This window comes from Cervus canadensis, chromosome 14, assembly GCF_019320065.1.
Source record: "Cervus canadensis isolate Bull #8, Minnesota chromosome 14, ASM1932006v1, whole genome shotgun sequence".
NCBI lineage: Eukaryota > Metazoa > Chordata > Mammalia > Artiodactyla > Cervidae > Cervus > Cervus canadensis.
In genome coordinates this window covers 10,104,728-10,130,703 of record NC_057399.1, presented here as the reverse complement: position 1 = coordinate 10,130,703, position 25,976 = coordinate 10,104,728, and the positions used below count along the sequence as shown (strand labels likewise).

The window sequence follows — 25,976 nt, the reverse complement described above, 5'->3', positions numbered from 1 at the left end:
TCTGACCCAACAATTCAGCTCATGGGCATTTGTCCTCAAGAAACGCCCAGTTGGGTTCACAGGGAGCATGTACGAGGATACTCATTACGTGTGGAGGCAGGGAGTTGAAGGTGATCTAGGTGGTGTCATCAGGGGAGTTGGAGGGCTATGTCCTGTGAGGGCCACGGCCTAGATGTACACCCGGCCATGTGGAGTAGCTTAAAAGCAAAGTGCTGAGTGGGAAAAGAAAGAAACATCCAGTTGCCTCGATGCAAAGTCAAAATATGCACACAAAACAGCAAACCACATTTTGCAAGGACACACACAAACACAGTAGATGCATTAAACGTTGAGAATGCTTGCCTTTTCTGGGGTAGGCAGGAGTGGCCGATGAGAACAAACACGGGAAATAAAGGGATAACCAAGCAAGCAGAGGGGCTTCCACGGGCCAGTGAGAACAACATGCCACGGGATGAGGAGTGGGAAGTGTGTCCTGAGGAAGCAAGCCAGCAACCTGCTCAGGCAGTTCTGGACGTGGGAAACCTGGGATCATCGTGAGGAGCCTCCGTGAGGAGCAGGAAGCCAGTAGCTGTCACGGCTCTTATCTGTGCTAGTCACTGAGCCAGGCTCGTTCACAAACTCCGGTCAGTGGATGCTCCCCGTTACTTTTAAGCAAGGAAAACCTTTCACGTCACTACTTTAACTCATTATTGACCAGAGAGGTATTAACACACCCTTTCTCAGCCAACTGTTATTCACAGGAGGTATCTCAATACTCACTTGCATAACAAATCGCCAGTCACAGGTGTTAGTTTCTGCAAAAATCGCCTGGTCAATAATGTGTTAAAATAAGTGCTCAAATGATGGCTCAGATAAGCCACAGTGCATGGCTAGCAATGATTAGGTATGCCTACTTCGAAGCTCATAAACTTTCCACATAAGAGGAGGTGAGTTCCCTGTCACTGGAGGCATTCAAGCAGAGGCAATGCTGTAAAGAAAAGTCAGGGTTCCCCTCAACACGGAGAGTTTGTGGCTCAATGAAAGACAAGGTCTGCTAAATAATTCTGTCTTTCCAAGCCATCTTCCTTGAGCTCCAAGAAAAAACAAGCCCTGGATCATGAGGCCTGGGAGGCATCAAGCTCAGGGTCAGACTTCCAGCCATTTCCGCTGACCCAGAACCCATCAGGTGTAACCTGCAGTTGAGTGGACTATGTCTCCACTCAACCACGTCAAGCTGAGCTGCGGTCCAACAGACTGAGCTTTCCAAACCCACGGCTTAGTGAAGAGGGCTGCGATACATGCCTTCACGGAAGGAAAAGGATGTTAAAAATCAGCCTTGAGTTTCAAACTGGAGTCAAACTAGCTCCGAAAGTTTTCTAGTAGGTTCTTGGAGATGATCTTCCCTCCTTTACAGGCACTGGCACCGGCCCAGGGAGATGATGAAGCCCCTGCGGGGAGGGGCTGTATCTTATTCAACTTGGCTTTCCCAGAGGGGCTGCTAGAGCACCTGGCAGATGCTCAGGAAGTGAACACTGAATAGAACCTTATCTGTTACCCCGAAGACCAAACGGTAATTAATGTTCGCAAATGGGGAGGACAAGCCTGCATTTCATAGGCACCTTCTGAATGACAATTATGTCGTTAGATGGTGGAAGACCCCATTCTTTCAGATCAGGTGCTGAAGTATAAAACTCCAAAGTCGAGTCCTTTATGCTGCAGAGAAGCAGTGCAGAATTCAAGCAGATTGTCATTCACCGAATTCTTACAAACGGCCTAATGAAGGCAGGGGTGGTGAGCTACAGTGGCAGATGCTGGGGTTTCACCAAGAACAGCATAAACAAGGCGCTAATCATGGCTTCGCTCAACTTCCTTCCCCTGCTGCAGATTCTGAGCCATGTTTAGACTTCGTTAGTAACGTGGATTCTTTCCTCTCTTATGGGGGAAAAAAGCACCAATTCCCTAGTATTCATCCTTATCTACACGTGATTTGGTGCAAGTCAGCAAAGGCGTGGAGGGAGGGGTTCTGAACTTGGAGCTGAAAGGGGGTTAGGCCCACTGCACCCCAGGTGTGTGGTGAGGGGATCCTAATACCTGCCTTACCTACTGCCGTGGGTGGATCCCTCAGAAGGGTGCCTGAGGCAAGAGAGAGAGTGCATGTAATTTATTTGGGAGGTGATCCTTGAATACTCTAATAGGAGCTGGGGAGGTGAGAGAGGGAATGGAAGGGAGCCAGGGCAAGGTGCATTAATGAGCAGGTTCCTGAGAGCCCAGCTGAGGCTCAATTCCACGGGGATCTCTGTAGACAGAGCAGACACACCTTGGAGTCCTTGGGAGTTTCCAGCCAAGGGAGGAAGGACTCTGGGGGATTAATCCTCTACTCCTCACCCATCCCCAGCTCAGGGCTGCCCTGGAAGCATTCTCTCCCTGGATATTGGCCCTGCTCCTTGCACAGGGTGAAAAGTACAGGTGCTCTTAATAAGACGATTGTTTGGAACCATGAATGCTCAGGGACTATGGTGGGTGGGACAATGATGGCATCCGCCACACCTGCCCTCTAGGATTGTCCTGTTGGGAGGTAAGGTCCCTGGGAAGTCTTGAGAATGGAGTGAATGGAGGGAAGCCAGGAGTGAGGAAAGTCATGCTTGGGCTTTGAATCCGTCTCTGGATTCAAAATGTTTCACCCTCAAGAGGGACCAGGAGGTCCCTGACACATTATTTTAGAGGTAGTTCTGTCTATCCGGCACTCCTAAGTTTGCAAAAAGAGTTCATTTCTCTAGCCTGGGACAGCAGTGGCCACCATTGTGAAGCAGCTTTGCTTTATGTTTCTGTTGTCAAGACCAATCGCTGTTTGTCAGACATTCTGCCTAGACTCAAGCCACTGGAGACCACGAATAAATGAACATGCTTTCAAATTTCCATGAGCTGAATCACTCTCCAATTCAGTAAACATTTACCAACTGCCAGTCAGGAGCGAGGCAGCATGCTAGTAATGTGACTAGTTTTCTATCACCCAGAATTTATAGAGCAAGATCTCATATAGCCCAGGCCCAGGGGACAGGTGGGGTTGGGATTAGGGTCATCCATTTTCCAGAGAAGGAAACTGGGGCTTAGGGAGATGAAGAGACTTGCCCAGGGTCACATTGCTGGTAAACTTCAGAGCACAGGCTTGAATTTAGGTCTTTTGCCTGCAGATTAATTCAATAAACTTGTACCAGGGTCTACTGTGTGCCATGCTCTTGCGATACCAACCCTACAGTTCTGGAATCAAAAAATTGAGCAGGACCATGGATTCCTGGCTCTCCTTTTCATCTTTTTCCCTAAAAACTGCCTCCCATTTCCAGCTACTTTGTGTTTTAGTTTTACAAAGACGGTAACAGAGCCTCCTACTAAATGTTTCCTCTACAACAGATAAAAGGGTTTAGAAGGCACCAGGAACTTTATAAACAAGAAGCCAAAAACAGCATCTTTCAAGGTCTTCGGAGGGAGGGTGGGACGGGCCAACTTCCAAGATCCTGCCAGCGAGCACTGAGACAGCCTGGGTGTCTCTGCAAAGGTGTCACTGCGGGGCTGGCTGTTTGTAAGTCAGCTCTACTGTCCCCGCTTAAAGAGAGCAGGAGGGGAGGCGGAGAGAAACAGACAGGGAGAGGGAGGACGAAGGGCACAGCAGAAAACAGCACAGCGACCTCATTTAGAAGCCTTTTTTGAGGTCAACGGCATGAGGCAATTTAGGATCTAGCAACCCCAAGGTAGAGGTCAGGCCCACCTTCTGGGTAAATTCCAGAAAGGTCCCAGAAACAGTCTAGGCCAGCCTCTCTTGGAGGTGAACAGTGAGCCCAGAGAAGTGAAGGAACGAACTCACTGTCCCAAAGCCAGTTCCTTCCCACGTCTGAGCCTCAGCTTCCCCTCTGAAGTCTGATGATAACCAGGAGCCCTTCCAACTTGGGCAGCCTACTCAGTAAATCAATGCCTTTCCATCCTGGCAGTAAGGCACATCTGAGATCCTATGAATTTGGAAAACTGTTGTGCTGATGTGAACATGCTCCCAGCACAGTATCCTCTGCCAACAAAATCAGTGTCTGTTTTAAAAACATGTAAACGGGGGTATCTGCAAGGCCCGGCTCTGACAGTCTATAATAGCTGGACACAAGAGTGGCGAGGGGAGGGCACTTGGGCACAGGTGGGCATCTGCTCACCCAGAGGCTGGCACTCGGGGAAAGCTGAGGTCGAGTCCCTGCTATGACACCTGCCAGTTGGGTGTCCCTGGGTGGAACACCTCCCTTCTCTCAATTTCTCCATTTATACCAAGAAGTAGTGGGGCGAAATCATTCCTAAGGCCCTGCACATGTGACACCGTACACGACATTAAGTGTTGGGAACATCTCTAGGAGGCAGGCGGGCTTCCCACGTGGTGCTAGCGGTAAAGAACCTGCCTGCCAACGCAGGAGACATGGAGAGACATGGGTTTGATCGCTGGATCCCGAAGAGTCCCCCTGGAGGAGGGCACAACAGTCCACTCCAGTATTCTCGCCTGAAGAATCCCGTGGACAGAGGGGCCTGGTGGGCTACAGTCCACGGGGTCACAAAGAGTCAGACATGACTGAAGCGACGTGCATGCAGGAATCATAAGGGGCAGGCAGAGTACGTGGCGCCCAGAGGGTTTCAAGACGCCAAGGAAATGTGGATTTGCCCCAGGTAAGTATCATAATTTTTGAGTAAAAGCTAATCATGATAGCTACTACTTGCTGAGCAAGAAAGACATGCACACGTTTCTCTGTGCTGTCTCATGTAGCTCTTCCCACATCCCAAGACGGTAGATAGAACCATATCCCTGTCTTACAGATGAGGACCCTGGCATGTGACTCAGAGCGGTGACTCGCGTGCCTATACACCGGACTTGTGCTCAGGAGGTTTTCAACTCACCTCTGAACTGCTGTTTGCTACAATGCTTTCTTTACAAATGCCTAAGACCAGTCACTGGAGTTGGCGTCTAATCCTAACATTCAGGGGGAAAAAAGGCAATAAAACTGGCATTCACTTGTAGCTGTGATTGGCCAATCAATATTTTACAAAATATTCTCCCAGAACGATACAATTTGAGAACTGGAAATGTGACAAGAGAATTTAGTTGCAATCACTCAAAAAAAAAAAAAAAAGTAAGTATATCTTTGCCAAGATGCTTACATTGTTCAGCCAATGAAGAAGTAAGACTTAACAAATGGAAAAATAATTACGTTTGCCTAAAATTACATCTTTTGTGCACAGCAGAGAGCTGACATGCGTTTCAATTATCCGCCACAGGAAGACAGATGGGCAAATCTACAAGGTCGCACCATGGAACGGTGGTACCAGAGAACACCTGATTGATCCGAATCTGGTTGAGATTTGCCTGAATGGCTCTGAATGACTCGATTTCATTTCTTGCTTTTCCCGGATGATTCTGGGATCTGCTCAAAATGAGTGGACGCAGGAGGCACTGCTCATTTCTGGATTTTCCAGAAACATTCAGATATTGAAAAACATCACATTAATGAATGGTCTGTCTCACGGTTCTGCCTAACAACCCTACTAATGACCATAACAGGCTGAATCGAGGTTCCTCCAGGCAGAACACCTGGCCCCGTTCCTCACAGATGCCCTCTGGGCCTCCATTTCCTCCTGGTCACCTGGGGAGAGTTGTCTGAATGGCTGCTGAGGTCCCTTCTGATTCTGATAGTAGGAAAATCCAACAAATGATTCGTTTTCTTAAACAAAACAAAACAAAACAAAACAACAATGGCCTGCAAATAGTGTGTGGGGGAAGATTACAGATTAAAAGGGACTAAAGAGACACATCAACCAAATACAATGAGTGGACCTGAGTGGACTCCCTGACAAACCAATTAGAGAGTCGTTTTCAAGATAATTAGAGGAGCAACAGACTTGGAATAAGCATATTAAAACCTGTTCAATGCTGAAGGTACAATAATAGTATTGGGGTGATGTTTTAAAAAGTCCTTATCTAGTAGAAATGCATACTGTGATATTTATAGATTGAAATGAGATAATGTCTGGGAGCTGTTTTAAAACATTATAGCAAAAAATGGGGGGGGATGGGGCGAGTCAAGATAAAGCGAGACTGGCTAAAGGGAGGAAACAGTGAAGCTGGGTGACGGGCACGTGAGGCTCACTGTGCTATGATCTCAACTTTAGAGTCTGTTTGAAAATCTCTGTAATCAAAAGCGAAAACAACGCCAGATTCCTCAGGATCCTGGCACCGACCTAACCGCCAGTCCCGATACATTCATGTGCCTGAGTCACGTGGAAAGACTGACTAGCCCTGAGAAATAATGCAGTCGAGAAAAAATATTCTGAATAAGTTGAAACTAATGTTTTCACAGAGTATTTTCTATTGACTTTGCCTTCTCTTATCTGGAACATTGTACTTTCATTTCTTCTGACATATTTTATTGCATAAACATAACACCTCTGAATATACAATCCATCAGCTAGAAAGAATAAGCATCAAAAAAGCCTACCTTGAAATTGAGTAAATTTAATGGTCCCCATTCTCTCCCCATTCCGGAATACAACTTGACCCTAAAAACAAAACAAACAAGAACAAAGAAGAAATGCCATATTAGCCCAAACACTGGTGATCTCAACTGAAATTCATTAATTGTAGAATGCAATTATTACTGGAGAAAGAGCAGACTCCTGAGGAACCACAGATGCAAAATTAAACTAATTGGTTTTAGAATGGTTGTGACTTTATCTGGATAATTTGAGGAGCACAAAATAATGAAACCAACACATGTATATTAAGGCCAAGATATGCACCATCATTATCATCATGACTATTTATTAAACACCCATATGCCCTGTGTTATCCCAGGACAAGGTCTTCCAGGGTGGTTGGAAAGATGGAGGAAGAGATGAAGCCCATGGAGCCTGGCCCTGGCTCTGCTCCCATGCCCATAAAGATGCGGGTCTTTGCTGAGGCTCTTTATCTGAAGGGTCAGAGGGATACAGGAATGCAGGGTCGAGGCCTATATATCTTATTAAGGACAGAGAATGTTTCTGTGAGTTCTTCGTGAGTGGTGATGTCAGCCCCAATTATAACTGGGCTATGGGGCAGCACAAAATTAAGCTTCTGGAGCCAGTGAGACCTGACTAGTATCACAGGCAGCTGAGCACCCCTCATTAGGGACCCCAGGAGCTAAAGACAAGAGTCATCTGCTGCATCTGCTTTGCTGGCTAATACCCGGCTTCCATATGCTGGGCTAAATAAGCCAGGAGCATAAAGAGGGGGTGTGGGCTCTCTTTGTCTATTTACAGTCCCCCTAAAATTCTGCAACCGAGCAAGGAAACTGACACTGGTTATATCAATGAATCTTTATGACACACTTGAGTGGAAAGAGGGGACGATTCTAATTTTACAGATCAAGAAACTGAGATTGAAGGAGGTTATGCCAAGGTCATTGCGAGTGAGGCTGCTGGATTCAAACCCGAGTTTGATTTTAAGGCCTGGGCAACTGTACCACAGCATGTTGTTTCTAATCCAGAAATAAAACTCTTCCATTCTTTCCATTAATGTGAAATTAAGAAAATGAACTGTCTTGTGCTCGCTTCGGCAGCACATATACTAAAATTGGAACGATACAGAGAAGATTAGCATGGCCCCTGCGCAAGGATGACACGCAAATTCGTGAAGCGTTCCATATTTAAAAAAAAAAAAAAAAGAAAAGAAAATGAACTGTCTTAAAGGTACACAGCTTTACGAGCACAGTTATGAGCTTGCATTGTCAGGGAACAGCACAGACGATACCACGGATTCTGTGCAATTCTCAAGAGAAAGTGACAGAAAGTACACGTCTTCCCATGGTGGAAATCCAAAGTCTGAGGCCCTGAAGCTTTTGGAACAAAGAGAATCACTCAACCTGTTGTCGGAATGAGAGACACCTTCTAAGGCTACTTTGACACCTTTTTGAAATCCTGAAGACAGCTGTGAGTAGTATCAGTTTGAAACTAACGCCCACCGAATTCTATATTCAGGTGACGGTAAGCAATTCCCTGGAGTGTGAAAACACTTCAGCGTAAGGTGAGACAGGAGCTGTGATTTTATTTCTAGGTATGATTGAAAAACACAGAACATCTTCCAGAGGATCACTTTTATGCAAATGGACCACTTTGCAAGGGTAGAAAGGATGCAGATACTGTTCACAAGACATTTCTTTGACAAAGGTGGACATCTAACTAATTCACCCATCTTCTGCCAAGCTTTGAGGAGCTCCAGAGAGCTCTGGATATAAAATGTGGACAAATTCCGAAGAATCTTTATGAAATGAAAAAAGTATGTCGAAAGGTATTCCATGTGTGGATGGAATAATACTGGAGTGGAATACAGGATGGGAGTGAGAATCTCCTTTCACTTTTGGGTTTTCTTCTTTTTTTTCCTTTCTCCTTTACTTTTTAGAAAAAACTAATTAGTTCATCTTGGAAGTGAGGTCTGTCATATTTTATTTTTCTCACAGTAACTATGTTTGTAAACAGGAGCTCCTCCTATCTCAATTTTTCAGGTAATGCAGCGTCTGAGCATCTCAAAGCTGGATTCAGGGCCCCCTCGGGCAAGTGCCTGAGCACCTGAGTTATGGACCTAGCACAGCTCCTGGTCTTCAAGAGGCACTCAGTAAAGGGTACCAGTAATTTTTATCTAAACACACTTAACAGCAGAGAGCTGAAATAAAAAAAGATTTCAAGCACCAGGAAGCTTTACATCCTTTGGGAAGACATTCTCAACATCACATGATTTCAGCTGGCAGAGGGGTAAACTGTTGGGCCCTAAGCCAAGGTGACGTCACAGCTCAGAAACGCCAGCCCCTAAGTGACTGAGTTCCCAACCACACGGGCCACTGTGCGCAGTCAAAGGCGGAACGCGGAGAGCTCTGTGACTGTGGTCACCGGCAGTCACGTGGCCGTGTGGGAGGGCGACTGGCTATGACGCCAGTCTGCGCCAGAGGAGGGCGGCGAAGCTCGCCAAGCCCCCTTCTCAGGGATTCGGCACGTGACCGTGGCATCTGCTGGGTTTGACAGTTGATGCCGACTCTGCAAACTTGACCATGGCCGACTGGATGGGGAACCAGCGTCCCAGCCAGGCCCAGCTGGGTAAGACGACGCGAGTGAGGAGGGCCGCAAGCCAATCAGGTGATGTTCATGACATTCTGCCTGATGGATGTCCTCAATGTGAGCAGGTGCCCAACTCACGACATCCCACAAATGTTTACCTGCTCCGGGCCGAGTCCTCTTTTAGGCACTGATTTCTGCTCCCAGAGACCTTTAAATATGATTAGGACAGACAGGCAAAACATGTTCACCAATAAATGAATGAGGTCACGTCAGTCACGGAAGAGTGCTGGGAAGAAAATCAAAAGGCATGCCAGGGTGATGGAGAGAGTCTGGAGGCACACACGGTCAAAGAATCTGCCTGCAATGCAGGAGACCTGGGTTTGATCCCTGGGTCAAGAAGATCCCCTGGAGAAGGAAATGGTTACCTACCCCAGTATTCTTGCTGGAGAATGCCATGGACAGAGGAGCCTGGCGAGCTACAGTCCATGGGGTTGCAAAGAGTGACACGACTAAGCGACTAACACACTTTCAGGGAAGGCCTGGTTGAAGAGGGGACACAAGAGCTGAGGCCTGCACGGCAAGAAGCAGCTACTCCAGGTGAAGGGAAGGGCCGAGACAGAGGCCCTCGGGTGGGAAGGATCAGAAAGGGCCAGCGGGGGCGCGAGGCAAGGTACAGGTAGAGTCTGGGGGCCCCGACTGGGCTCTGGAGGGGATGCTAAGTGCAATGAACAGCCATGGGGGTGGGGAGCCTAAACAAAGAAGTAATGTGATCTGATTTAAGATTTGAGAAGATTGCTCTGGGTCTCGGACAGAAAGTGGGAGAAGAGACACGGGAGGGAGGCTCAGGCATCTGGTCATCCAGGTGTGAAGCTCCAGTGACTGAGACTACGGCAGTGGTCACACTCTCCCTCTGACCAGTTCAGAGCGCGTCGCCAAGGTGCCTGAGCACTGTGGCTGGGCAGCAGACACTTCCCTTCTACTTCTGTCCTCTGGGAGGGGATGTGGTGAGCACCATGGTGTGTGACCAGATGTCCCCAGGATACAGACATATTTCCCTAGCATCTTGGCTGCTGCTGGGTTGCTCAAAGGGTGATGATTAAGGTTAAGTCCCTCCCTGGGGGCAGCCTACATTCACTGGTCAAAGTGAAGGCACACAGCGGCTTGAGTCCCCTTGCTCAGGGCAGCTGTGAAGGACCGTGGGCTTTCCAGAGGTCCCCTGGGGTGGCTGAGGCCGGGACGGCCACTGCACCCAACTCAGCTCGTTGCTTCCCTGATTCTGCTTCCCTTCCTTTGGCTTTGTCCCGAGAGCCTCCCTGATAAATCTCCTGTATGTGGATCTCTGCCTCAGAGTCTGTTTCATGGGTAACCTGGCCTAAGACATCTGCCATCAGGTCACTGGAACAATCTCTTTTTCACAAACCAAAGGAGCCTGAGTGATAACCAGTAATGGGTTAAAGTCTGCATGGCAACTAGACCCTTTGGTTTCACGGTGGCCTGGCACCTTAGCCAGGGAAGCCGGGCTGACTTTGGTTTCTAAAACCCCAGCTTGATCAGGGATTATTCTCTGCTCTTCTCCCCACACGCATATTCTTTACGTACAGAGAAATGCTGAGACTCTCCTTAAGCTCTTGTTGCATGCGGTCCAGGCTCTAACAGAGGATCATCCCATCAACCTGAGACCAAGCCACGTGACGCCTGACATTTCGAAGCAGTGGTGTTCGATAACTTTGGCTGGGGTGGGGGCTGGGATCTGTTGGCTCCCAGTCCACGCTCACTCTACCATGTGCCCCTCTGTGTCACAAGGGCCCACAGCCCAGAAACCACACTCCCCAGAAGCCCCTGCCAGGTGGTTTCTATTTAGGTTCTGCTAATGAGAAGCATTCACAGGGGGTTAGAAAGTGTGCAGTAGGGAAAAGCTTTTTTATTTCTGTTGCTTCTCTGGTCGCAGCAGCAGGAGCTGAGTGACTGCAGGTGTCCAAGGCCCCAGCAGCTCCGCACCGTGAGTGTCTGTAGCGGGGCTCCGGCTAACTGCTGGGGTCCCAGCGGCAGCAGAAATTGCAGCGGCAGGAGCCTCAGAGGCCAGAGTGCTGGGGTCTCCATGATTTTATCTGCATTTCCAGTCTGCTCTGTGGCCACTTAAAGACTCCGTGGAAGTTGGAATCCATTACCAATCAGCACGCAGCCAAGAAAACAGAACGTACCTCGGGCATGTCAGAGGCAGTGGCAACACCGGCCCACTTACTGCTCCTGCAGCCCAAGGGGCCTGGTCATTTTCTGTAAATACTTATTTCTGGTGACAGCGCCTACCTGATTTGCTCCTCCATCCCTTCCAACAAAGTTGGAACCAGTTCCCTGTATTAAATCTCCCTTTGAAATGCCTGAAGTGCTTTCTGCTTTCTTGACTGCGTGCTGATTGATAACGGATTCTAACTTCCAAAGGAGCTTGTCAGAATGACCACAGAGCTGATTTGGAATGCAAATAAAATAATGGAGGTAAAACCCCAAGTGGATAGTTTATAAGGAATTTTCTTCTTCCTGAAAGAGATGTTGCTCATGTCAAAGACAGCAATCTGTTTCATAAAAGCTGATCCAAACAGTCCAGGTTGAATTGGGACCAGTAAAGCTGAATTTTCTTTTTCAGAGGAATCTTCAGAACACACAGGATAACATATGGAAAAAAGACTTTAGTTTCTGCATTCACCAGACAAGAGTAAATTAGCCACCAGTGTGACCTTGAACAGTCATTGAATGTTTCTGAACATGAATTCTCCTACTTGAAAAACAGGAAGGAAAATACTTCTCGGGATTGTCTGTGAGAACTAAAGAAGACAATTATGAAAAAAGCAAAACCCAGAATTGCCGCACACAAAGATTAACTCTTATAATCCTCCAGATAATCTGAGTCTGCAAAATTCCACCATGATGTCAGTTGAGAATCCCCAGAAAAATCAGGGGAGTAAAACGTACACTAAGGATCCCAGCAGTCAGTAGGACTCAGTGGCGCCCTCTTAGAAAAATCAATTCTGCTTTCACTGCTCATCTTTAATGTTTCACCACTAAGCATGAAAGAAATTTATTCCAACAACAGTTTATGAATTGCACAGGCCAAGCCCTACATTGGAAATTTTTTTTAATCTCTTTCAATTTTACATTAAAGGGCAGGGACGCCCTGCCTGGAAAATTATCTGACGTCGGGCTGGAGCCAGAGGCTCCAGAGAGGGAAGACTTGCTTGGCTCAGCCTAATCTCATGGAACTCTAGGCCCACTGAGGGACACAGTCTCAGCCAGACACACTGCATTTAGGGAAGGCGTTCTGTCTTTAATACGGCTCTGACTGCACTCTTGTCTCCGGGCAGTTGTGTTTGTCTTCGGGAGGTGTGAGCAAACACGATCAGCTGAGTGTTTGATTTACGCTGTGGGGAAACAAGATCTGCCCTGACGTGCCACACAGACAGCAAAACCTCTAAGGAGATGGAAGCTGGAGGGTGCTGGGGGCCCTGGGGGACCCAGCCCATCACTGTCTGTGTGGATGATTCAAGACCACTGTAGGCTGCACGGCTGCCAGCCCTTCACCTGGGACAACACTGTTCTCAAATGAATAACGAGGACTTTGAGAAAATTTGGGGGTTACATTGCTGGTCAGATTTTCCATAAAGAGCAGAGCTCCTCATCATGTAGGCTTGAAGACTAAGGTGTTTTCTGTTTCCCAGGGGATGACAGGGCACAAAAGAGAAATACCGAGAAACTGGGTATATCTACCCACATGTTCCGCAAAGGTGAAAAATACTCCTTTTTCCCCTACATGTCCCTTGGGCTATAAGACAAGGCATATTTTGCATACTATTTAAGATTTCTTACAGAAAAACACTTTTGATAGACCTAAGTCTTGAGGAAAATGTGATGTATCCATTGAGTCTTCAGCAGCTGGTTTTCGGGGAACTAAAAGGAGGGGCAGGATGGGAAGGGTGCCCTGTCCACCGCCATCCTTCTGCTGGTGCCATTAAATGCAGGGGCATCCTTCTGCGGGATCGTGATCAGACGGCCCATAGGGCTAAAGTGGTGTCCAGCCACAGAGGGAGTGGTGGTCTAAGGCAGGGTTTAGTGAAGTGGAGAACAGTGGAGACCAAGAGAAGGTGGCTGGCTGGCTGGCCCAAGACAGGTGGGGCCAACTCTCTCTTTGTAATGACACAAGAGTCAAGCTTATTTAGAATAGCAAACTATCAGATATGACCAAGATATCCAAGAAATAAGGAAACACTGAAGTAAAGTGAGACAGACGCCTGATGAAATATTATGATACACGCATTCAATCAATCAGCACTGCTGAATACCTATATGTCAAAGCTGGGCCAGGCAGGCACTGGATAAAGAGTGAGCAAAGGTCATGTGGTCCGAGAGTACACGGAGCTTGCAGTCTGGTGGGAGCTACAGACATTAAGCAATAAATACACTGATAAATATATAATTACAAACTGCAATAAGTGATACAGAGGAGAAGAACAGGGTAGTAGAAGAGAAAACTGCAAGACCCCGATTAGACAGGGGAGCAAGGAGCACTTCTGGAGAGATGGCATTTGCATTGAGACCTGAAGGAGTTAGCTAAGAGTGAGGGGAGAGTTTCCCGGGAAGAGGAACTGCGGGTACAAAGGTCCTGAGGCAGGAAAGAGACGGGGAAGTGGGAGGAGCTGAGCCAGAGCCAGAGGAGCTGAGGGGAAGAAGAGCATGGAGTGGAGTGGGCCAGGCGGTTGTTGTTCAGTCGCTAAGCTGTGTCCAGCTCTTTGTGACCCTATGGACTGCAGCACTCAGGCTTCCCTGACCTTCACTATCTCCCAGAGTTTGCTCAGATTCATTCTCTGCCACCCTCCTCTCCTTTTGCCCTCAATCTTTCCCAGCATCAGGGTCTTTTCCAATGAGTCAGCTCTTCACATCAGGTGGCCAAAGTATTGGAGCTTCAGCATCAATCCTTCCAATGAATATTCAGGGTTGATTGGTTGTTCCTGGGTTGTGGGATTATGGCTTTTTTGTCTTTTTACTTTTCAATATTTTCCAATATCCTCTAATGAGCATGCATTATTTTAATAACAGGAAAATTTTATTGAAAGGCTATTATAAGGAGGCACATTTTTTACAGATAAAAATAGCAACATCATCACCGACAAAATAATACTCCCTCTTGGAATAGATTAAGTTTTACTGACAGCTTAGAGTTTTCCTGAATAAGAGCCAAGGATCTGTGCAAGCATAAGCACATTTCCCCCTCAACTTAGGAGAATGGAAAGAGCAATGAACAAGGGGTCTGAGAGGCAGATTTGGGCTGTGCGCTGCCTTTTTCCAGAAAGGGAAGCTGGGGCAAGCCCCTTTTCATCTCTGTTCTCAGGTTTTTCTCTGCAGAACAAGCAGTGATAACAATCTTTAACTTATTTTTAGCTCTGCTAAAACACTTGTGTATGTTATCTAAGATTTTTTTTCCTGGGGCTCTCCTTTATTAATTAATTCTCAACAACCACCTCAATGAAATGCACTACGTATTATTATTATTATCTCCATTTTAAGGATAAGAAAACTGAGGGCCAGAGAAGAAAGTTGCCTAGGGTCACATCCAGAGGCAGGAGAACTGAGACCCACCCTACTCATGTCTAATTTCAAGCTCAATCTTCTAACCACATACTACCCGGCCTTCCTTTCAAAAACGAGTCACTGATCAGAAGATTAGCCCTTTGTGGGGGTGAGAGTGAGTGGGCTTAGGGGAAGGAGGAGGGGTGGAATAGGAGGTAGGTAGAAGAAGGAGTCAAGAATGTGTTGGTAACTGTGAAACTGGCTTTTTGGGTTGGGGGCTGATAGTATAAATATTCCCACCAAGGCAGATTTCGAGCGATCGACCATTAACAGCTGGCTCCGGGCGGCCTGCAGGAGCTGGTTCCAGCACAGTGGCCTGGTCAGTCTTCTCAGGAATATGAAGCTGAAGAGAAATTCAAATGCCTACTTTTTACTGGCTCAAGGGATGGACGAGAATCTCTTCTTACAGCAGGGGCGGGGGGGGCCTTCACGCTGCCCTGGTCCAGGGCTCTGGGTGGCTGGGCCTGGGACTCCGAGCCATGTCTCCCAGCCGCCTTGCCAGCTCTGCCAACGGCCAACCCTAGAGCGAGCGGAAACTGGGAGGAGACACAGACGCTACTCTACTGGATCCTTGACACTTGCTAAAGGGGCAGATCTTAAGTGTCCCCAAGACTGAAAAAGAAAAGAAAAACTAAAGATAAAGAAAAGGTAAATCTGTGACGTGATGGCTATGTTAAGTGGTGATCATTTTACAATGTACTCATACATCCAATCATCAGACTGTACCCCTTAAATATATATCATTCCTATTTGTCAGTTATATCTCTATAAAGGGAAAAAAAAAGAAAAGCTACTTTGGCTGCTATGCGGAAAATGGATGGTTACGAGGGCAAGACTTGAGACAAAGAAGCCAGTTAGCAGCTGATGTGGAATCCAAGTGAGAGATGAGGGAGACACAGGCAGAGAAGAGCTGGGAAGGAGATGGACTCCTCGGGGTCTAGAGGCGGCTGGGATGTGAGGCGTGAGGAAAGGCTTTTTGATGCGGTGGTGCCACTTCTCACCAGCACAGCTGGAGCGGGGATCTGGCGGGGCCAGTGCGTGGGGTCCTTGTCCGGGTTCCTGGGTGAGTGGCCACGTAGCTCTAAGGCCAAGCATCACGGAGCCTCCTCTAAGCTTTTTGCCCCCACCCTGGTCTTTTGCAGATGCAAGCATCCCCACGATTAGAAATATTTAATTTTGCTTTACTGTATGTTCTATTTTTGTTAAATAGATTAGTCTCCACAAGGAAAACCAAACTGCTGACCAGTCGACCTGAAAGTCTGAGACATGCAGTTTGCAATCTGTTGGAATCTTCACTTTAAGCCAGGTGGGCTGCAGACTGGCCTGGGGGCCAGAGACAGAGTTCAAATGAGGCAGCTGGTACCGCAGCAGTCCAGGCAGACCGCCAGGGGGCTCGGGCTGCAGGAGGCAACCAAGCAGAAATAAGGGCACAGACTGGAGAAATAATAGAGAAAAAATGGTCAGGACTTGGTGACTCAAGGACCAGTGTTTCAGAAAGGGTGTGGGGCTGGGAGGTAGGCTGCTGAGGTTCTAGCCTGGGATCCTCCACTCGATTTGGTTGTGATGTCTCCTATTATATAAAGAGAGAAAATTTATATTATCTGAAAGCTGGGCTAAGAATTCCCCTTACGGAGGGAACAAGCTTGAGGTAGAGAGGAATCTTGATTAGAAGAAAATGTAGGAGAATATCTTCAAAGCCTAAGGGCAAGGAAAAACTTCTCAAACAAAACTTCAAAAGGACAAGCTATAAGGTAAAAAATTTGATTAATTTGATTATATCAGAATTGAGCGTTTCTGTTAGACAAAGGCCACTGAACAAAGTCAATAGGCAGATGACATAATGGAAGATTTTGTAAGGTCTACAATCAAGATGATATTAACATCCAGATTGGACACAGCTCCTGAAAATTAACACTGTATACAAGCAGCAAATCCATCAGAAAAATGGGCAAAGCACAAACAAGCAATTTACAAAAGGCGAAACCCAGAGCAAAGAGGCACATGAAAGGATGCTCAATATCATTAGAAGTCAAACTTAAATTGATGTCATTTTATACAAATGAAATGGCAAAAATGAGAAATACAGATCATGCAAGTACTGGTGAGGACTTGATAATGACCTAGTGGGTCACTGGTAGGATGTCATAGGAGCAGATGTTCTGAGCAGCATCTGTCACTGCTTGGTCCAATTAAGTGTCCACACACCCTCTGACCTGGCATTCCACGCTTGGGATACAGCCTCAAGAAGTTCTCATGGGGGACTCAGAAGAGTGCTAATTATACACATTACAGTGTGTGTGTGTGTGTGTGTGTGTGTGTATGTGTCTGTGTGTGAGAGAGATGGAGGTGACCTGGGGAGAGTCATCAGCAACAAATTAGGTATACAACGAGCAAAATGAATGGATGCATATGACTTAATAAAAAAGTAAGAAGAAAAGATAACCTATAACACAATACCACTTACATAAATTAAAAACACACACAACAATACACATTTTGCAAAACTACATACAAGAAAAAAGGTATGTTTAGATTTATTAGAATGCCTGTTGTGGAGAAAGGGGGGTGGCAGAGGAGAATGGGGATAAAAAGGAATGAATAAGTGAATGAAGAAATGAAAGAGTTGGGCCAGTTCTCTGCAACCGAAGGAGGTTAAACAAAATAAAACAGAACCTAGACTTTGTCTTAAGGGCATTAAAAACCGGCTGGAGTCAAAGAGGCCTGTGGTATGTTCATTTGTATGTTGTTCATTCATCGCTTCTCAGCCTTTTGGCTAAGATCCAGTGTATGTTGTTCATTCAGTCATTCGTACACTCATTCATTCATCAGGTATTGGGGACCTTTCTCCCTTGGGCCAGGCTTGCTGGGCTCTAGGGACAATGTAGTGAACAAACATATTCCTGGGCTCTGGTCCCACTTGCCAGGCTAGGTAGTAAATGGATCCAAGTTTGGGTGAACCAGGTGGCCCGCAGGCCTGGGGATATCGCCATCTCCCATTTCTTGGAAGAGGAAAACGAGGCTCAGTCCGGTGAGTCACACGCCCTGGGTCACTGCTGTGAGATGCAGACCTGGGCTGTGAGCTCCGGTCTGCAGACTCTGAAACCTCCTACTTTCCCTCCTGCCCGACTACAGCTCTGCCCTAGATGGGCTGTGGTCCCAGACTCAGCTGCTGTAGCTTACTCACTCAAGGAAGGCCTGTGAAGGCTTCAAGGAGGAGGCATAAAAGACCCAGGCTGGAACCTTCCAGCTAAGTCACTCCTGAATTCCTGACTCACAGAAACTGTGTGAGATAATAAAAGTTTATTGTTGCTTTAGGCAACTACATTTTGGGATAATATGGTATGAAGTAATAGATAATAAACACAAGGTCACAGGAGGAAACAATTCACCCTGAATGGTTCAAAAGGGACTTTATTAAGGATCACTTACGGAGCGAGGGGCAGATTAAAGGAGCAGGCAAGGGAAGGTTATGTGCCTGTACACTAGCAAAGGCGTGAGCTGTTATTTGAAGGCAAAGAAGGCGCGTCGGTGGAGCTTCATGAGATCGGGAGACACAGAGAAGACTCAGCCCTGGAGGGAAGGGCACCGCTGTTTCAGGAGGCGCAGCCCCCAAGTGGTGGTGGCAGAGGGGCCCCTCCCGCCCCCTCCCGCCCTCAATCTTCTGCCCATGTTCTCCACGACCAAATTCAACCGGAAGCCCAAGGACAAGAGACCCTGGGTGACCTACGAAATCAGCCTCTCAGGGCACAGAGAATGGTGGAAAATGGGTCCGTGGGAGGGAAGAAAAAGAGAAAAAAACCAACAGAGGGATCTTCTAGACTCTACTCTCAGTCTTGAAGTTTTGTGAGGCTGAGTCTATGCAGGGCTGGATTGCATGACTTCAGTTCAGTCGCTCAGTCGCGTCCGGCTCTTTGCAGCCCCGTGAACGGCAGCGCACAAGCTGCCGGAGTTGGCCCCCAGGACTCGGCCCGAGCCAAGCCCACAGCCTGGCCTCCGGCTGCAGTGACTGGTTCAGGGATGCACACACCACCCAAGACCGCCAGTCAAGGCTAAGAGGGGTCTCCAGGGCTTTTGTTGGCACCTTTGGGGAAATGGCTTCTCCACCCCCACCACCCCAGGCTTGGTGCTGCGATAATGGGAAGAAGCAGCAACAGGGCAGAGGCTGAGGGCGGAGCGGAGAAAGCAGAGCCAGAGATGGAGAAACGAAGATGCCTCGTCCTGAACCTCACAGTGGTCTTCGGCTAAGCACGGCTTTCAATTACTTGCACCAGAAGAGTCCTGAATGAAACAGTCTCACCCATAGCTTTGATGATCTTCGTGGCCCCTCCCTGGGGTAGGCTGGGCAGAGATCATTAATTCCATTTTATAGATGAAGAAAATGAGGTTCAGTTCTCTTTATCACTTGGCATCCAGTTCATTTAAATTCATAATTAAGTTCACTACGCTAGCCTAGGTCTTTGCTGTATATTTTGTCTTTACATTGTACGGTTTTAGATTCCTGACTTCTGTTTCAGTGGCCTCGATGTATGTATGCCTATTATTGAAAGCCGCTGCAAACTTTTTGTAAGTAGATGGCACTCAGTAGTGATTTTGATCAAACAAGCAAGCAAAGCGTGGAGATCTCCACGGCTCTCCTTCTCCGTGCAGCTCTCTCCTCTCTACTGCTCTGCCTGCAAATCCCAGCCTCCTTGGACGCTCTAAATTCAAATATTCAACTCCCCTCAATGTGGAGAAGCGTCAGTCAGGCTCTGTTTGCCTGCCCCCTCTCCCCATGTTGTGGCCTGGAAACTCTCCAGGCAGTAGGCTGGGCAACCATAAAACTCATGATCTTTGCGTCCCTTCTTGCAGAGGTCACTGTCCTCTGTGATCTGTAGTCCAATGTCAGAAAACTATTGTTTCACACCATTTGAATGTTATTTTAGTTGCTTAAGCGTGCATGCATGCATGCTAAGTTGCTTCAATTGTGTCCAACTCTTTGCGACACTATGGACTCCTCTGTCCATGGGATTCTAGGCAAGAATACTGGAGTGGGTTGCTATGCCCTCCTCCAGGGGGTCTTCTCAACCCAGGGATCAAACCTGTGTCTCTTATGTCTACCTGCACTGGCAGGAGGGTTCTTTACCACTAGCACCATCCGGGAAGCCCAATTGCTTAATGCAGGAGGGTCTATCTAGCCCTTGGATATTATTTCTCTATCCTGACCAGAAGTAGAAGACCTCCTCCCGCCGATCCAAGTGCTCCAGACACGCTGCCCCTAGACTCTTGCACTGGCCGCCCATTGCCTGGATCACTCTTACCCCAGTCATTGCACGTTTCGGTCTCTTACTTCCTTCAAGTCTTTTCCCGTATGTTACCTTCCCAGTGAGGCCTCCTCTCACCATCCTGCTCCCCTCCCCTCCACTGGTGGCATTTCCAATCCTCCTTCCTCCTGAATGTTTTTCTTTTTTTTCTGTTTGAATAGCAAGCATGCCTTCTAACCCACTATATAGTTTACCTATTTACTGTGTCCATTATGGACTGCCTCCTTGCACTAGACTGTAAGCTCTCTGAAGGATCTCTGTTCACCTGCTTCACGGCTGTATCTCTAGCTCCCAACACAGTAGCTGGCCCAGCGTAAGTTCTCACGAATGATTCATTAAATGAATAAATGATTGAAAAGATGACAGAAAAAAAAAACCCATGAGCACTGTCATTAAGGTGAAACATTATGATGCGCATGGGGGAGAGCTGCTAGCACCCCTTCCGAGTGAAGATCAGGCTGAGGAGAAGCAGCTGGGAACGCAGCTCAGAGCCTGGGGTGGGGGGTGGGACCCCTCAAATGCCAGGCTGTATCCTGTGGGCAGTGGCGGGGGGCCATGGAAGCTCTTAATAAGTAATAACACACTCATAGATTATTCAGGAAGAATAATGTGGTGAGTGCCCAGTGAGAGCCAGAATAAATGAGCGGCAAAGGGGAGAGAGGAGAGAGGCAGGACTGGATGTCAGAGGCAGCAGAGACTGGCAGGGAGGCAGGAGTGGGGCTGACGCCTGGAGACGGCTCTCTGGGAACACGGCTGGTGCACTAGAGCAGACTCGGGTGCCAAGGATCCCACGGAGGGAGGTGGGCAGGGCCGTGCAAGGCTCCTGGGCACTGGAGGCGGCAGACAGCGTGCCTGAAGCCTGGGCACCATTTGCCCTTCCCACCGTGTGAACGTGGGCAGGCCACACAGGCTCCTGAACGCTGGTTCCCTCCTCTACAAAACAGTACTGATCACATCTCCCTCCCGGGCAGGGCTTGCTCCCTGGACATTCAGTACCTCGGGGATTTAGTCAATTTTGGTTCCTGTTTTGAAAACCTTTTCTCTTACACTATTTCAGCATCACAAGAAGCCTGAGAGATCTGAGAGGCCCTTCTCTGATCACTTGTCAGACAACGTCCCCCCACCCCACAGATGAGCTGAGGTCCACAGCTGTCCAATGGAGGGGACGTCTGATGAATCCCGCTGCCTATTATGGTTGCTGCTACTCATAAAAACGGGTAGGAAGCAAGAGGCCAGGGAGGAGATGCCAAGCTGGACATCTGCTCCGAATCTCGTTTCTGTGGGGCTGCGGTGGGGGAAACCGGACTCCCTTCCATTACACTGGAGTTTAGAACCTCAGGATACCCTGTTCACAAGAGACTTTAATTCCCAGGACAGCTGTCTAGTGGCTAAGGCCATTAAACGTGGATTACTGAGGCAGCTCTTTATAAGCCAGTTGATAGGATGACTAGATTTGAGGACAAACGGAATTTTTTTGTGCATCTCAGAAAAGCACTGGAGAGCCTGCACATACTGCAGGGACCCGGCCAAACTGCTGCAGGGGATTGACAGTGGTTAGGGGGATTAGCGATCACTACATATGGCTTCCCAAAGATCCTGTGTGCTGCAGAGAGAATCTAGGTCACTGTTTTATCACATACTGTGGGCCTGTTCTAATATACACAGGAGTACGTGCATGTATAAGATACATACACACGCATACAAAATCCTGCACTCTTCATCCATGTACACTAAGAGGCTACAAGAGCTGATCAGTCACACACAGTAATTAACTGTACACACCCTGAGCCCTCCAAACCTCAACAGCCCTCCAAAAGACGTTTTCAAGCCAGCCTATACCCTGTGTTAGGGTGTGTAACACCCTGTGTAATTTTTATTATACACATTCAAGATGAAATTGCATAACATGCCCTCAGTTAACTAGACTCCAACTAGCGGGGATCAACTCAGCAGAGGCTGGCATGGAGGAGAAAGGAGACGGAGTCAGTTCCTCCAGGCCCAGAAGATTGAGGCCCACACCAAGGCAGAACATACTGAAGGCCTCTCTGACATTTGCTCCCACCCTTTCTCCCCTATCTGCCCTGCTCTTTTTGAAATTGAATCACCAAGCAATATATTATAAACAACCTATGCCATTAGATATTTCCCCATAACAACTATTTTTAGTGGCTGCCAACAATTCTACTGGAGAGACGCATCGCAGTTTATTTAGCTAAGCCCAACCACAGGGCCTTTAGGGTTATTTCCAGGGTTTCCTCTGCCCCTACTCTGACAAACCACACCGTCATGAGCACTCCAACTGGCCGTGTCTTTGCTCACGTCATGACTGCTTCCTGAGCAAAAACTCCCTTTGCTAGAAGTACAGTATTTCAGGTCTAAGAGGATGTAGTCCTCCTCACACAGGGATGGACAAGTCTGGGTGCTTCTTTCTAGAAAACATTTTCTTCCCTGCTCTAATTATCTCTGATTTTCCAAACCCAACCTGTTCTTTGAAGTCAAGCCCAACTGTCTAGACTAAAAGTCTAGGCCACTGGCCCAGGGGCTCCTTCAGTATTTAAACCAATACGATATGAGTCACGAATGTCACTTAAAAGACTTCAGGAACCAAAACTAGTTCATCACAGGAATCAAGTGTTGTTTCTGCAGCATCAGGAGGGACGATGGCCCCATCCAGTTTTCCCTGGGCCACCGTGCAAATTTTCAGCTTATCTGGTGTTAAAATGTACAGGATATCATAGAGTCTATACACGAATTTTTTTAATTTAGTGCAATAATCTTCACAGTGTATATAATTTGAGAACCATTCGGTTCACAATAGGAAGCAACTGCATGAGGAGCACGTACTGGATCACCCCCTTTCCTACCATAGCTGGTCTATAACCTCACCCCGCGGTTCTTCTCCTGACGCGTGCCTCGCACCCACCGCCTCTCTGTGCCCTCCACTGCCGTGGTTGGCACCTCATCCCTGCAGTTGCTCTTGCCTCCTTCTCCACTGTTCCTCCCCACTGCAGCCAGGGGAAGCTTCTTGAGAAGAGCAACCAGGTTCCTGCTGATCTTGGGATAACAGGCACGACATGACCTGTCCTCCACCTACTCATCTCCCCCACACCCAGGCTCGTCCCATCCCACCCTCAGCTCCAGTTACATGGGCTTTCTGTTGCTTTCTCAAAGGTGCCCCCACCTCAAGGCCTTTGCATTGATTTTTTCCTTTTTCCAGGAATAGCCCTCCAACCTTTATGTAAATATCTGAGACTTTTTTGAGGTTACCACTGGTAAGGTGGAGGGGACAGCATGCAAACCTAGGTCCAGGGACTGGATGTCTAGCGCTTGTTCTGCCACTGCTAGCTTCCTCTCCCAGCCAGCTAAACACATACCCAAAGGAGTGTCACTTCAGTTTTGCCTGGCATTTCTCTCAAATGCTTTCAGAATCATTTTTGCAACTGAAACATCTCTCAAAGGAAGAAAACTAGTTCATCACAGTAATCAAGTCTGTCATAGAGGATGTGTGATGATGTTTGAAAATATAATCCTATGAACATCAGAACTGACAACTCTGAAACATCTCTAGGCTAAGTCTGCTAATAACAGTCTTTAGCATTCAGGCTGGCGCTCACATGGGTTTGGTGTGATACATTTCACAGCAGAAATGCCCTAACAAGGAGCTTCCTCAAAGAGTAACTGGGTAGAGGACAGATTTTAATGAGGCCCAGTCCCCGAAAGGGTGAAGTGTGAGGGAAGAATAAAGGCCTGAGATGAAACATGGATTTCTGTGTGAGTCCCATGACAAGTGGGACCTCACATCAGAAAACGTGGCATACACTTTCTAGAGAGGTCAGGACTTGTACAGGAAAGGAGTCAAGACGTCAGGGTTATCACCTCTGAAGATCCTCCCGGAAAAAAATGTGCTTTGATTAGAATGAAGCAGACACATATGAACTGCCAATGCCTCTTCTAAGTCTGATATTCACTCATTCACTCCTTCTCACCCACCTATCCACCCACCAACTTATCCACTCATTCATCTGTGTCTATCCACCCACCTGCTCATCTACCTACCTATCACCTACCCATTTATCAATCCATCTGTCCACCTACCCACATGTCTCTTCATTCAGTCACCTACACATTCGTCCATTAATCCATCTACTGATCTTGCTCCCTCTTTCTCCCGCACCCATTCATCTACACCCATTCACCTACCCACATATCCATCCATCCACTCACTTATTCACTTGGCCATCCAACTACCTGCTCATCTGCCCAGTCCTCTCGCCCGTCCAACTGGCTAGCCAGTCTTTCCTGTATACCTACTATGCACTAAGCCCTGAGGAGATGCTGAAAGAGGCTGGAGACAGGAGTGGTCATAAAAATATCTCCGATGGAAAAAAAAAATATCTCCGATGTATTTGTTCCTTTACTGTCAGCTGGAACTCAGATACAGGCCAAGCTGTGGACCTGAGAACAGAGAGGTGAACCTCAGACAGACCGCGCCCTCTAGGAGCGGGTAGCAGAAGCCTCTGCTGGAAAGCTAGCCAACTGCCTGGGAGTCAGAACAATGGCGCAGCAAGGAGTGACGTGAGGATTTCCACTCCGCGCTGCGTGGGTTCAAGGGCCGTGTTTCCACGGCCACCACAGGCAGCTCCACCTGAAGAGCTTGGCTCGTGCCTGTTGAGTGGACACCCACCCCCTGAACAAACCCATTTTACTACTAATACCACACAGATGTGGTGAAAGGGGATCAAACAAAAGAGGCTATGAACCCTACCACCAAAAACTCGTGTGTACAAGGACAGCACCATTTGCTGCTTGGATAACTGCACACGCTGGCTGAGGGAAACAAAGCTAAGCTGCTGGCCCGTCTCTCAGTTGCTCTGTCTCTCATTCTTTCCTACTCTTTCAAGGTTCATTTCTTAACCTTTTAAAAGGATGACCATAGTGCTTTTCAAGACAAAGTGAGGATAAAGCATCATACATGTTCCACCTTCACAATTATCAGCCATCTGTGCTTTTATTAACTACCTGCCTTTTAAAAAAAAAACCAAAAGAGAAAAAGAAAACATATCTCACTACCTTAAATACCAGCTACGCTTTTACAGTACACATTAAAATCAAACAGAGCTATTAAAATAGAGTATAGGTCCTCAGAAAACTAAAAATAGAAAAATTACCATATGATTGAGCAATTCCATGGCTGGGTACATACCATAAGAAAATGAAAACAGTGATCCAAAAATATACATGCACCCCAGTGTTCATAGCAGCATTATTTGCAATAGCCAAGATAGATATGGAAGCAACCTAAGTGATCATCAACAGACAAATGGATAAAGAAAGTGTGATATATACATATATATACAAACATATATGCATATATATATATACATGCACATATATACATACACACACAATGGAATATTATTACTCATCCATTAAAAAAAGAAATTCTACCATCTGCAACAACATGGAGGTATCCAGAGGGCATTATGCTCAGTGAAATAAGTAAGACAAATACACTGTGTTGTTACTTATATGTGGAATCTAGAAAATAAAACGAATGAATATAACAAAACAGAAGCAGACTCACAGATACAGAGAATAAGCAAGTGGTTAGAAGTGGGAAAAAGGAAGCAGGGAGAAGCAAGAAAAAGGCAGGGGATTAAGAGGTAGAAACTAATATATACAAAGTAATTGAGATATTAGGATACATTGTATAATACAGGGAAATACAGCCATTATTTTATATATAATAATTTTAAATGAGCATGATCTGTAAAAATATTGAATCACTATATTGTACACTTGAAACTAATATTGTCAATCAATTATACCAAATGTTTTTTTTTAAAAGAGTGGAGGCTTGGGTACCAGCTAAGACCATCCCCTCCGCCACCTCCGAGGCACCGTCAAGGGACCTGCCACCAAGGCAGGCAGCCTTGAGTCCTTCTCAGGGGCCTGACCAGGCTGGGCTGAAACGATGGT

At 47.2% G+C, this 25,976-nt stretch overlaps 1 protein-coding gene and 1 non-coding gene across 2 annotated transcripts in view; one reads left to right on the top strand and one right to left on the bottom strand.

The window, feature by feature from the left end:
- The window catches only part of GABBR2 (gamma-aminobutyric acid type B receptor subunit 2), a 356,730-nt gene that overhangs the window by 91,491 nt on the left and 239,263 nt on the right, over nt 1-25,976 (bottom strand). The window contains exon 8 of the mRNA XM_043486441.1: nt 6,495-6,555. Within this exon, the coding sequence (XP_043342376.1) occupies nt 6,495-6,555 (61 nt within the window). The remainder of the gene's footprint in view (nt 1-6,494; nt 6,556-25,976) is intronic.
- Nucleotides 7,577-7,683, top strand: LOC122453428. The gene has a single exon (XR_006273051.1). It is a non-coding gene; the product is annotated as a U6 spliceosomal RNA (small nuclear RNA).